The sequence below is a fragment of the Echeneis naucrates genome, chromosome 3, assembly GCF_900963305.1.
Source record: "Echeneis naucrates chromosome 3, fEcheNa1.1, whole genome shotgun sequence".
Classification (NCBI taxonomy): Eukaryota; Metazoa; Chordata; class Actinopteri; order Carangiformes; family Echeneidae; genus Echeneis; species Echeneis naucrates.
This window is the reverse complement of record NC_042513.1, coordinates 5,395,917-5,409,213: the sequence shown is the minus strand read 5'-3', so window position 1 is coordinate 5,409,213 and position 13,297 is coordinate 5,395,917. Positions and strand designations below refer to the sequence as shown.

Below are 13,297 nucleotides of genomic sequence, written 5' to 3'. Positions count from 1 at the left end.
ACACCGAGGTTCACCGAGGTCTCGTCATGAAGGCTTGTTGGACTGAGATTCGACACGACAGAAGGTAAGCGTGTCTCTTTTTTTAAACACGCTGTGAAATACCAATTTCATAACTGATCAAATTTGAAAATGAAAAAATGAAATCATAAAACAAAGAAGGTCGCCACTCCAGTTTTTCATTCAAGAGATTTTATTTAGTTGGAGGTGCTGCCGCTGAGTGGCCATTCTGTAAAATTGCAGTTTAAATCACAGCCGCACAGAAGTTAAATTTGTTTCATAGCAGGTAATGTTGTCATGAGAAGTCAATTGCTTCTATCTTCGGTATTTGGAAGGAAGTTGAGGTGGTCTGTAGTGATTGGGGTCATTTCCTTCCCGTCCCCAACGGTTTGCTGTCTGATCAGCCTCAGTGTCCTCTGCACCCCGACCCATAAATCCCTGTATCCACTCTCTGCCATCGCTGGAGTAACACCACACAAATAATATAATATTATTATTATAAAGCATGGAAAAACACACTCTTTAAACTCATCTGTATTTCACCAGGTATGCTTTGAGATGGAGCTGTACAGGCAGGACTGCAGATGCTTTATCAGATGAAATTATGTTATATAAAAAGGAGGATTAAGTTTTAATTTACCTGAAAATAAAAACAAATAAAAAATGCTTTTGAATTTTGTAATCTATTGGTAGCATATCAATAGAAAAAAATAATGGCTCAGAGCCATCTGCAACTTTAACAATTATTTCTTGTGAGGAAAAAAAAACCTAATATGCAGCATTCAACAGTTTGAACAAAATGTTTGTTTTTTTTTTACTTTTTGCTCCTCACCTAATGACTTCAGCTGCCCATCTTCCCCCTGCTCCCCTCTGGGCAGCGTCATAGTTTCCTCTTGCATGAAAGTATTTGTCTGAGTGTTTCCAGTTGGCCTCCCTCATGTCATCGTAGGCTCGCCACATATCACCAGCTCCTGATTAGGACAAAATGTTTAGAAAAACAAATGTTAAAATTCATAGAATAAAAAATTTTATATCAAACATCTATCTACATATTGCATATACGACATGTTTACTATACACACATACACATTATTCTTGTAAATGTGTTCATAAAAGCCACGTTTCCAACCTTGAGCAGCTTCAACAGGAAACCTGTACCACTGAGCATTGGTCTCCACAATAAGAATCAGAGCGATTCCTGCTAGAAGCAACTTCATGGTTATAGATGCCTAAAAAAAAAAAAAATAATAATCCCACTTTATACACATGTCGTTATAGTTATCAAGTTCTAATTCAATTAAAAGTTCTTCAAATTGAAATTAATCTTACTGTGTAGTGCCAGCAGAGGAGAACAAGTCTTGATTGTAGAATATCTCTTCACTGAAGCTTAATGGTGACTCCGTCTTATATACTGTCCTGTGTGGAAGTGTTTTGAAACACTGAGGAAAAAAAAAAAAAGTTTTAGGACATCTGTCCTGTATTTTTGGCATTGGAAAGTTGTTCTAGCGTTACAACATCTGTCCTAACCCCGAATGTCCACATCCTGAGGAAATTCCATATTTGCCAAACTGCAGGTATCCATGAGTGAAGCAGAGGGGAGCAGGGCCGCTGAAGTTATTCGGCAAAGAGCAAAGGTTAAAAAAACACGTTGGCAACCTGTCGTCAGTCACATATTAGATTTTTCCCCAACAGGATTTTCTAATCAATAAAACTGAAGATGACTTTATAAAACCAACTATATATAAACATTATAAAGCAACTGTGAAACCGTGTTTCTGGCATGGAAAATCAGTTTCTGTTTTTCATCGCAATCTTTTTAGATTCATTCAGCTGGATTACAACTACACTGACCTATCAGTACCATCTAAAGCTCTCATCATTCCCTGAGTGAAACTTCTCTTTGTGCTGATGTAATGTTGTAACAGTTGTCTATGCTTTTAACAATGGATTTCTTTTCATCAGAAAACAAACTCCTCTTGTCTATCTCTTTGCTATAGTTAATTATTACTCACACACATACAATTGTTGTTCCATGTAAAAACCACAAACCATTTTGGTGCCCTGGGTGTTAAAGTGTTAATGTTAAAGGGGTAATTTTTCAAATATCGGTGTAAATTTTCATCTATACACATTTAACATTGTATGCCATTCATATCTCACATGCAGAAATTCACTGAACTAAATTGATCATTTAACTACTGAATGTTCAATCAATGTTCAATCAACAATATCATAAGGCATATGAATATGGCGTGAAAACATAGCATTTTATTCCCAAGGCTGCTGTTCGCTATATTTTAGAGGTGTTACTTTCCACACACTCTAAAACTGTGTTGAGTTTATTGCTGCTCATAAGGATTTCTAATATAGTTTCAAATAACACAACAGCCCATAGACTGAACAAATCTTTGTGAGGAAAATATGTGATGTACTTAAAACTGCTGGAGGATTAAAGCATAGCTGATGTATTGCTGATGAATATGTTCTTTGAGTTCAGAGAAGACACTGTGACAAATTAATAAATCTTGATAATAAGATAGTGAGGGTGATGGAGGGAGTTGATGCGATGAGAATTTTGGAACAGAAATAGCTGATTGTGTCTAATGTTCAAAGTATTAATCTGTTGTTTATGCAGCAGACTAACTTTTGATAAAGCTGTACCAGTAAAAATTTACCAGGAGACTATTGATTTTACAGAGATGCACAAACAACACATGGTGAGCTGTCACAGGAGAGTTATCATGGTGATATCTGGGTGGTAGAACAGGAACAAATGTTCAACTGAATGTCAACACAGCAAAGCACTGAACTGCACTGTGCTGTAATCCAAGATCAGGATGTGAGAAATTGAAAATCTTTCACAGAAATCCTGTGTTGATGTTTGTCAGCTCTCGTTGTCAGAGATGGAGATATATAAAGCATTTCTTCGTGTGCTTTCCCTGCTAATGAAAGATTCACGAATCGTTAATCAAAGTCTGTTTTTTAAATTTATGTTCCTTGGCAAACCATGAGCTGGTCAGATACAGATTTAACATTTGTGTTAATCTCGCTTATCAAGTGTTGTTTATTTTGCCCCAAAAATAGCAAATTGCATAATTATCCTCAAAGCAGTTTGCAATCTGCACCACATGATACCCTCTATTCTTAGACCCTCGATTCTGACAAGTAAAAACTCCCTAGAATAGTTCCTGTGGGAATAACATGAGAAATGAGAGGAGATGCAATAGAATATAGTTTGAGGCATGCAATAAATAGAATAAATCTGCCATTTGGAATAACTTTGTAGTTCTGTGTTCTGTACATGGTTATTGTAAAAGCTACCATAAGTTCAAAATCAAAAGAAAATATCATGATCGTTTTTGTTGAATTTCTTGAATACCTTTCTATATATATGTTATATATTAATAGATCGTTCATTTTCTTTTTCTTTCTCTGCTAATTAGAAACGCACGGGCTCACTTGAGATTTCTTGTTGAACTACAGTCAAATCAGGTTAACCCTAATCCAATATCTTTGATTATAGGCACGTAGCTGGCGTGGCTGACCGCCGCCTGGAGAATTTACCCGCTCTGATCGCAGAGGGACGGTTCCTGCCGTGACCGTCACCGGCTCATGGTGAACACTAGGGCCCGCCAGTGAGCCGTGAAACACGCGGGGCTCTGGGTGAACGTGAACGGTGAGTAAATGGACTGTACCGGCCTGTTGGCTGTTAATGAGAGTGGTCTACACCGGCTGCTCCTGACACCGACTCTAACGGAGAGCAGAGACTCAACACGTGAGCCACAGATTGGGAAGAACAAACAACAACAACAACAACAAAAACGTGGGCTACAACTTGTCCTGCCCTCTCGTAAAACCGAGTCCTATTGATTATTGATTAAACGGTGATTATACATAATTGAGGATCAGGGCTGGTTGTAGAAAATTACCTGTGATTTGTTCTTTAGCTGCTACTGTCAGATGCGCTCTTTTCGTCTCAGAGCTGCGGAGGACTTAAACACCTGACTGTATATTGGCTGTTGGAATCGACTGTCTGTCACATTATCAATATTATCAAATAGGGTTAATGCAGCATGTCTGCGAGCTGAACGGCATGGCGTTTTGTTAAGGTTTTTTTATTATTATTATTATTATTGTATTTTATTATTCATTCATTTATTTTTATTATTTGCTTTTTGTTTCTGAACAGATGAGCGATATTGGCTAACATAAAAACAGGATTCATGCACATGAATATCCAGGTTTATCTGTTCAGATGTCACCATGAGCTGCATTTTGCTCTTTGGGAGTGAAAGTGGTGCGGTACATGTCTCGGTGTGGTTGGGACGAGAAAGAGGGGAGCCTCCGATGAAATGGTCACAAACACCGAGGGCGCGCGGATGGTTCGCCTCAGCTGCGAGTAGACGACCTCCTCCCGGCTTACTTCACGGCACCCCGCCCGTCTGCCCGCCGTCTCCTCCCTGAAACCTTAGCTGCGACCATCCCTTTGAGAGACTCTGAGCTGAAGGGGGGGAGGGAGAGTGGGAGAGACAACGTGAGAGAGCCAAAATACATGTAGACTCCCAACATCACCTAGACTACCTGCTCCAGCTCTACGAGGGGAGGAGGACGCACAAGTGCAGGCGCGTCCATGCGTGCCAGCCGAACAAGACAATAAGCGGGCTAAAGGGGGACCACAGATCCAAAATTTGGAGTAAGAGTTTATCCCGAGTACTCTTTTGCAAAAAGAAACCCAGCTTTGCTAGAAGAAGAAAGAAGGCAGCCTAAATGAGTACACTGTAAGAAGAGTCATGCATCTCAACAGAGAAGAAGATAACAGCAAAGGTGAGCAAAAGATTTCAGCGGCCATTCCTGGACCATTTTAACCCAGACACTGTGGTCCAAAAGCTCTGGCGTTGGTTGCCAGATGCCCTTGAGTGTGTCATGTTGATGTAAAGTAACGGTACTGGGGGTCATTCCAACAAGCTGCTGGCAACTGCTGCGATGCTTCTGCCTTTGCTTGTGTGGATTGAATGAAAAAGCAATGAAAAGCCTCGGGTGGCAGCGGGAGGAGATGTTGCATCCACCCAAGGCGGCACTGTGGACCGTCTGCCGTCTGCCCTGAGCACTTGTTGTACTCGTAATTGGGTGGGGGGGTAAATCCGGCGTGTTTTTTTTTTTTTTTCCCTCACACGAGGTCACCAGAGCATCAATCCACAAGGTCATCCATCAATTGTCGCCCCCAGTTGGTGAGCAGCCCACCTGGTCGGTGCGGCTGTCCGGTGAGCGTTTGTGTTATTGTCTCCAACTGAGCCGCCACGGACGGACGTGTGTCCTCCGTCATGGTCGGAGGGGGAAATCACGAGCAGACGGCGTGCCATGACACGGACTCGTCCATCAGGAGGAATAATGGTGGAGTACATTTCTTTTGATGCCTCATTAGGCGCCATACGGGCTGTTTTTACTCTCAGTCTTTGAACTGAGGTCGAGGTCACTGACTAACACCTGATGTAGGAGATTTGCGTCTGAACGTCCGTCGACATGACGCAGCCAGCGTCTTCCACTAAGCATTATGAAATAAACAGCAGTAAGATTTGCCCCCCTGATTCCACCACACCCACATGGAGCAATTAAAGCTCCGTATTAATGACTGGCATGCATGTACAGTGTGACAATTATCAGCAGGGTCTGACTTCTATTAGCCTCATCAGTCTACTGCATTTAATGGTTAAAAAAAGCTCTCCAACCAGACATACAAATGTAAAATAAGTAAGAAATGAGCTCAGTATATCTGACAAGAATCACGTTATTACAAGTTGGAATAGTAAGGAACTCTTTTTTCTCACACCTGACCAGCTTCTGATAGAGATGTTATATTGGTTGCAAGGGAATACAACGTTTGCTGTCAAGTGTAATGGGCAGCTAATATCTTTGTTTCTGTAAAGCAGCTTGCTGTTCACTAAGGAGTTTCCGATGTCGAGAGCAATGCCTTGCACATTGGCACACTGCATCTCCCTCCTCTAAAATGTCTTACAACCTCATTGCCAGATATGTTCTCACCAGGGACAAAAGATGAGTCACCATCTGCAACTAGAAGTGATTTCATGATTACATGACAGGTGTGTGTATGTGTGTGTCTCTGGCTCTGTTGTGTGATTGAGTGAGAGAATATATATGTGTGTATGTATGCTTGCGTGCGTGTGTGAGCGTGAGAGTGCATCTTTGTAAGTGCCTGTGTACCTGAAAGTGGGACGGAACCTGTAGTAGTTTTGTGCAAGTCAAAAAGGAGAAAAGGTGAAATAGTACATCAGAGCCCAGCCATCCTAAAGCGCAGCACCTTCGAAATACCAATTTAGACGTTTTCTGTAAAAGCTGCGGGAACAAAACATTGGCAGTTTTATTGAAAACAGTAAATAAAACCCATGCAGATTGTGGCATTATTTCAGCTGCTAATATTTTCAGTCACATCAAGTATGTGTCTATGATGATTGTTCTATACAAAGGCTAAAGTTACAACTAGAAGTGCGGATGTTGATGTTTTTATGAATTATTACTAAATAATTTTCATAAAATTTGGCACACAAATATAATGTGAACTAAAGTTTCCATAAAACAGACTTAATGAAGATGTAAAACAAGCGTACGAAGAACAAATGGACCACTTGTTCTCATGACAAGCTGTGTTAAATCTGCCTCAAGTTCCTAAATGTTCAGTAAGGGTCGCCTTGTTACTATCTAAACTTTCTGCTAAAGCAGATGGTGTTATATGCATATAAGCTGTCTGCTGTGTCCAAGTGAATCAGATCAATAGTTCAGATTCATTACCAAAAATATTTATAGTCCATGCTGCCTCCAGCTTTAAGTGTCATGGAGCATTAGCCTGGATAGTGTAGACAATACAGAAAATACATTTAACACATTATCCAGCAAAGACAATCTAAATAAATGTTAGAAAAAATAAAATGCTTGTTTATTACAGCATTTGTAAAAGACAAACGTGGCAGTTTATGACAGAGAATATGATTGAATCAGTGGACATTAGTTTCCCCTGAGCTTTAGCTCGGGGATGAAGCAACTTTTTTTCATCTGCTGACTGTGAAACAAATAAGATGTGGTTTCACCAATCAAAGTAGCCAATATTTCTGGACATTACTTAGAGGAGGTTATTAGCTGTCTCAATTTGAAACCATATTTGTAATGTTAGAAGTGGCTCAATCATTTGTTTATCCAGTGTATATATATATATATATATATATATATATATATATATATACTGTGTATGTTAACAATTTAAAACTTAGAACCAGTTCTTTTTTTTTTTTTTTTTTTTTTTGGATCAACTAATCAATTCACATTTTTAAGCCTGACACTTTTTTCTCTCTCCTGATATGTATATGTCCAATACTTCATACTCCATCTTTCGAAATCAGGGCTTTTATTACAAATGAAAGTTTTACCAACGCTGTATTACCATTTATGCCACTAAATGTATGAAAGTCATTGTTAGGTTTGGTTTGATAGAAGGTAACTCAATGAAATAAAACTGAGCCATAGAGATTGAATAAATGGCATAAACACAGAGGTTTTTGTTTTTACTATGAATAATGTCAATATAGTCACTTCTGGCACCATAACTAATGCAATGCCAATGATCAGAACGTCCCTAAGAAGAAAAGTAATGAATATGAAGTATTTCTCTAGCCATTGCGTTTGTGTATGGAGTTTGCACCATTTCCTTCTTGTGTTACATTGGTTTGTTTACCTCCACAATTGTCAGTTGGCTTTTGTTTGTTTGTCTGTTTGTCAGATGGATTGCGCTTAAAGTACTGAACCAACAGGAAAAAGTACAGAACCAATTTTCAGCAAACTAGGTGAAGTGATGAGGACGCAAGCCAGAGAAAAATAACCCATTGCATTTCTGATCAGATCCTTATTATTTACTATGACTTTTTTATTTTTTTAAGTCCTATGTATGTTGTTTGACATTGGCTTTAGCAGGAGTCTGTGCTCTCTGAGTGGCCGCTCGCTATTGAGTGGTCTCCTAATGATTTTTTCAGCTGATGATTCCTGATAGGGAGTTTTCTGCTGCATGATGAGTTCTTTGACTTCTGATCCTTACGTACGTTTTGCTAATAAAACCTACTTTCAGTCACAATTTTTGTGTTTTCATCAAATCACCACTTCTACTCCAAGAATGGGCTTTTGAGTTAATAGCAGAAGAAGTTATTTGAACTTCTTCTTTCATATTGCTCACATATGGAAATGATATATCCTATTGTTATTACTTTTTTTTTTACCCCCATTAGATTTTAATCTTATTACAGTTGAACGAAGACGTGAGCTTTTAATGCCACAAGTATACAATATAATGAACAGTGAAAAGAAGGCGTTTTTTTTTTTTTTTAACAGTTGATGGAATCTAAAACAGTGTATTACAGTGTATATACAGTATCAATGATAGTGTTAAAATCAGAAAGTATGCTGGACCTCATTTGTGTTGGGGTCAGTGGATGGGTGTAAATAGTCATGCTGTAACACAATTCAAGTTCTGAATTGCTCATTTTCACAAATATTGATCAGGTTTTCCTAGGCTATGCTCCACGAAGAGTCCAATCTGTTTTTCTTCAAGAGCACAATCAACTGTACCTCCCCAGAAATTTTGACAAGCCAAAGTTTTTAACAGCATTGTAGAGTATCAGCTAACTTACATTTCTTAAGATAATATTTTGTAGTTTGTGTGTGGAAATCTTTCCTTAGTGTTTTTGTAGTCTCTCCAGAACAGTAAGAATTGGGTGTCAAGCAGGCCTTGATTCAAAGAGCAAAACAGAACCATTATTAGTTTGACATGTGCACAGTGAGAAATAATTGCTTGATATTAGTTACATTCATATAGAAATGTGTAATTAATCTTATGGATAAAACTAATGGGCTGGAATCTTATTAGTAGCTCCAGACAAGCTGTATGAGAGGAGAGAAAGAGAGACAGTGGTAATTAATAAAGTCTCAAACAACGATATTTTTATTCAGTGTTGGGAGCAAGCCACTTTCACATACCAAAGAGATCAGACAGTGAAGAAATGCATTGGGAGACATTGCTCTTTTATATAGATGTGCGCACATTTACAAGTAGAAAAGAGGATGATGGAAGAGCTTGTCAAAATAAAAAGACATACAGTGTCACAGAGAGGGAAAGATGATGGGTCTGTGTGTGCAGGACCGCACAAGTAAATATTTTTGTGTTCCAGAATACTGCAGCATCAATATCTCTATGTTTTGGTGTTGTGATTGTGCTGATGTATAATAGATTTGATGTGTGGTTTAGACATAGGCCCATGCTGTTACATAACTCTATTTCAGCAGCATACCTTTGATAAAGACAGGATCTTAATTGTTCTCTGCATTCGCTTTGTCTCCCCATGCACTTGACCCTGTTTACCATCTTGTCCGGGTTTTACTTTGTGTCATGCAATTATTGATAAGCAGCACATAAAAGACGGCCAGAGATTGTGCAGTCGATTTTGGATGAGATTGCATCAAGAAAAGTAGCCTACCACTGTACCAGCAGTGTGGGTTGAAAATGTTACTGGCAGATATAGGGGGCTGGTGGAGAAATACAGAAATAGATAATTGGAGACAGAGGCAGAAAGGAAGCGAGAGAGGCCATGTAGATTTTGAAAGAATATCTATCGTGTGCCTGAGTAGTGAGTACTCTTGAGCAAAAGAGAGAGAGAGACATATACTATGGCTTTTATTCAGTGAATATGCTCCTGTGTGGTAAACTGCTAACAGCACTAATATTAGTTAGTGTTGTTTGCGTAAATACGATCCTCATTCTGTCAATTTAAAATGTTTGGTTAATATTCAGGAACAATCATGCTTAAATAGACAACATCAACAAAACAATCACTTCCATCCATTTCACCTTTCCGTGTAATCTACCTCTATTGCAGTCTTCCTATCATATGTAAACTGCCTTTATGGATGCTCAGATGTAGGTCATCACCCCCAGTTGCCACTTCAGGGATGAATCCTGAATAAGGGCATCCAATAGGCTGTCTTAAAGAGCACTTTATGTTGATCTCTCAGTTATGACTTAAAAAACAAATAAAAAATTGTTATTACTATATTTTGGTTTGCCATCCAGGATAGGATGGGTACATACTTGTTGGGACTCCTGTCTTCACCCACAATGGACTCCAAAGGGCTCTGGCTCTAAGTATGAGGAAGGCAAAGGGCTATTTGTGGTTTGCTCTTCTGCCCAGAATTGAGGCTCGAGAGGGAGGAAACAATGTCGCACTAAGAGTAAGAGTGCAGCTCACCCAGTATTTAAGTGGGGGATTGATAGCTTGCTGAATGTTTGGCTGGCTAGAGTGTTGGATGGATGGATGGATGGATGGATGGAGAGGAGAGGAGATAATCCAGATAAAAGATGTGTGCACACCACCTAGACAAAGAGAGGCGGACAGGATATTATAAGAACAGTTATCAGCAGTCTAGCCAGGAACAGATGGTGAGACAGAGCTACTCACAGACAGGATCTTCCTGCCAACACAGGACTGACAGAGAATAGACAGAGGATGCGCAGACACATAGAAACAAACAAACACAGTCTTAGATTTGTACAAGTCTTGATGAGAATGATCTCAAAGGCTGCATAGCTGTCACTTTGACACACGCATTGCTTCATTTCCTCTCTGCTGTTTTGGTCTGTTTCCTCATCTTTTAGAAATTTTCTTACTGTACCAACCCTCAACTTCTTCTGCAGATTCTCCTCACCAACCCTCCAATTTTATTTTTTATTAAGACATTTTTAATGTCTTATCAAATGTTTTAAATATCATGGTATCACATTGAATATAAACAAACACGGATGCCGGCATGATATGATGATCTTTTATTTGATCTGGTTTTGGATTTCACTTGGCAGAAAAAAAACATTCACATTTGACTGGTCAATTATTCATTACAGGTAGTAGAGAAGCAATATAATTAAATAAGCCAATACGAAGAAGCTCCCATGGATTATTGAATGTAGTACAAGTGTTTTCTTCACAGTTAATTAAGTTTTACTTTGTCAAATGCACATCAGACACCTTGAATTCGGCGTCACCCATCTGTAGAGCAGGCATCAGTTAGTGTCCAGGTAGCATGTAGAGTCATGGGAGTCTTGGGGGCCTGTCATACTCACCAGTTGTAGTAGAGAGTTGGTGTTTTTACTGTAGCCCACTTTTATTGACGCACATTGACCCCACTTATGGCTCAGGCCCCATGTTATACTTTCAAGCATCAACAGTTTTTCATAAGATCCTCAGTAGGTATTCTCATTTCAAAAGTGTACTTTAGTTCTGAGTGGAAAGTAAAGGATGTGCAGCTGTCCTCCCCTGATTAAACTCCAGCATCAACCTTTCATGCACCTGTACAGCACGTTACCCACTCTGTTTGATATATTCTTTATTTTGACAGTACCTGTGTATTCCCTGGTTTAATATTGCCAGAATATACAGTATATTCTGGCCTCCTTTCACTCATCCGTAGGGTTCCCCCTGAGGGAGGATAGGTCTTTTTCTCTCTTATTTACCGTTGTTTGTATGGCCAGTCAATATGTTTGAATAGACAGAAAAAGACAAAAATGTCAAATATAAAATTTTAAGTATAAATGCACATATAGAATATGAAGTGCTAGTAAAAGCGACTCACCCTTATTTCCCACTAATAATAAACACCAACCACCTGGACACTGCCACTTACAATTGTCATTCTCTTGTTATCAGCTATTCCTATAATGTGCTCTCTCCAGGGTAATGAGCTGGAGAAATATGAATTTGTGTGTGTCTGTTTACCTGTTAGCAGAATGAAAGGTCCCTTCCCTCTGTAAATTAAGTGCTTGAACATGCATACGGTGTTTTCTCATTCCTTGGGTCAGATTTTAGACCACATTGTGTGTGTGTCTGTGCAATGACGTGACATCCAGCATCCACATCAGTTTTTGTGTCATTGTGAGGCTGATTGCCTGCTGCGGCATCACTTCTGCACATCTGTCCTTCATTTTTCTTTTCCCTGCTTTTAATGCATAGTTTTTGTTTGTATTTCCCCTGTGTGATTAAATCTGTCATTCAATTTAAATGCTTAAATTATGCCGACGTAAACTGGCCATAAAGGGAGATGGAAGGAAAGGAGGAGCAATGATGGCACACCAATAAGGGATTTGGAAAAAGTTAGAGAAAGCTGAACAGAAGTTATTTGTTCTGTTGCTAGACTGACGAAACAAGCGGAGCTAATCTGGTAGAGAGCCTAAGGATTAAAAAAAAAAAAAAAAATGTAATTTTGCAATTGTTTGGGCAACTGAAATATTAGTCAATGGGCATGGTATTTCATTGAAAAAATATGCCTATAATGAGGATATGATTTTTGCAGAGGCTTTAAGGGCAACCATGATCGCTCATTATTATTTATTATTATTTTTTGATTAGTTGTTCATCCCTGATCTGCTAGAATATGTAAATACTGAAAAAAAGCCCCAAGGTCCAAGGCTGAGCTGTCTAACTTTAATGTAAATAATTCTTACACCATGTGAAAGGATAACTACCCGTCACTGTTCACTGTCACATGGTGCTGGAGCATTGGTAAGGACTTCTTGCTCTTTGTACTTATTACTCTGAGCTGAACTAAAAACTTTATTTATTCTGAAGAGTTTCATTTAATGATGTTTTGTTTTTCTTTCAACTCATTAGTCTGTCTGAATTTGAGAAGTTTCATTTGAAACTAAATCCTTGACGGCATAAGAAGTTTCCTGGCATTTCTGCATGGTTATTGATGGCCTTGATGATTACCATTGTACAATGAACAGCTTGGTTGCACTGGTTGCTGGAAGTTGGCGTGAAAGGAGACAGCAGCAGACAGCTGGGTGCATGGCCAGTCAGTCATTTTTTATAAATAAATACTTTAAATAATTTAGAGGAACCAACAAGAGACCGCATTTGCTTTTCCCTAGTCAGATAGGCAGGAGGATATAAAACCATATCCTGAATTTTTACGGTACTGCCAGTTTTATCATGTCCACTTGTCCTGAAAAGGTGTATTACAGAAAGGAAAGTAATTTTTGATCATGTAAAAAATAATATATACATATATATATATTATATATTCATATAAAACATATATATTACAGATATTAAACAATCTCCAGTTTGGTCCACATTTTGTTAAGTGTGCCAGGAAAACATTTGTCATTGTCGCAATCTCTTTATTTGTCAACCTTCCCTCACAATGCCTGTCTCTTTGTGACTCACTACAGTATGTATGCTACAGTGTTTGCAGTGTC

At 38.9% G+C, this 13,297-nt stretch overlaps 1 protein-coding gene across 1 annotated transcript; it reads right to left on the bottom strand.

Annotated features, from left to right (window-relative positions):
• Positions 1 to 312: 312 nt before the first annotated feature.
• saa (serum amyloid A) lies at positions 313 to 1,394 on the bottom strand. The gene is made up of 4 exons (XM_029498482.1): positions 1,327 to 1,394; positions 1,127 to 1,226; positions 830 to 968; positions 313 to 457 (listed from the first exon to the last, which is right to left on the bottom strand). The coding sequence occupies exons 2-4, from the start codon at positions 1,212 to 1,214 to the stop codon at positions 313 to 315; spliced, it is 372 nt and encodes a 123-aa protein (XP_029354342.1). The 5' UTR covers positions 1,215 to 1,226; positions 1,327 to 1,394.
• Positions 1,395 to 13,297: the final 11,903 nt, after the last annotated feature.

Excerpts from the sequence above, each read along its gene's own strand:
- saa (XM_029498482.1), bottom strand. The coding sequence starts at position 1,214 with ATGAAGTTGCTTCTAGCAGGAATCGCTCTGATTCTTATTGTGGAGACC. Across the intron at positions 969-1,126 it reads TCCTGTTGAAGCTGCTCAAG|GAGCTGGTGATATGTGGCGA; the intron begins GTTGGAAACGTG and ends TGTCCTAATCAG. Across the intron at positions 458-829 it reads TGGGCAGCTGAAGTCATTAG|CGATGGCAGAGAGTGGATAC; the intron begins GTGAGGAGCAAA and ends GTGTTACTCCAG.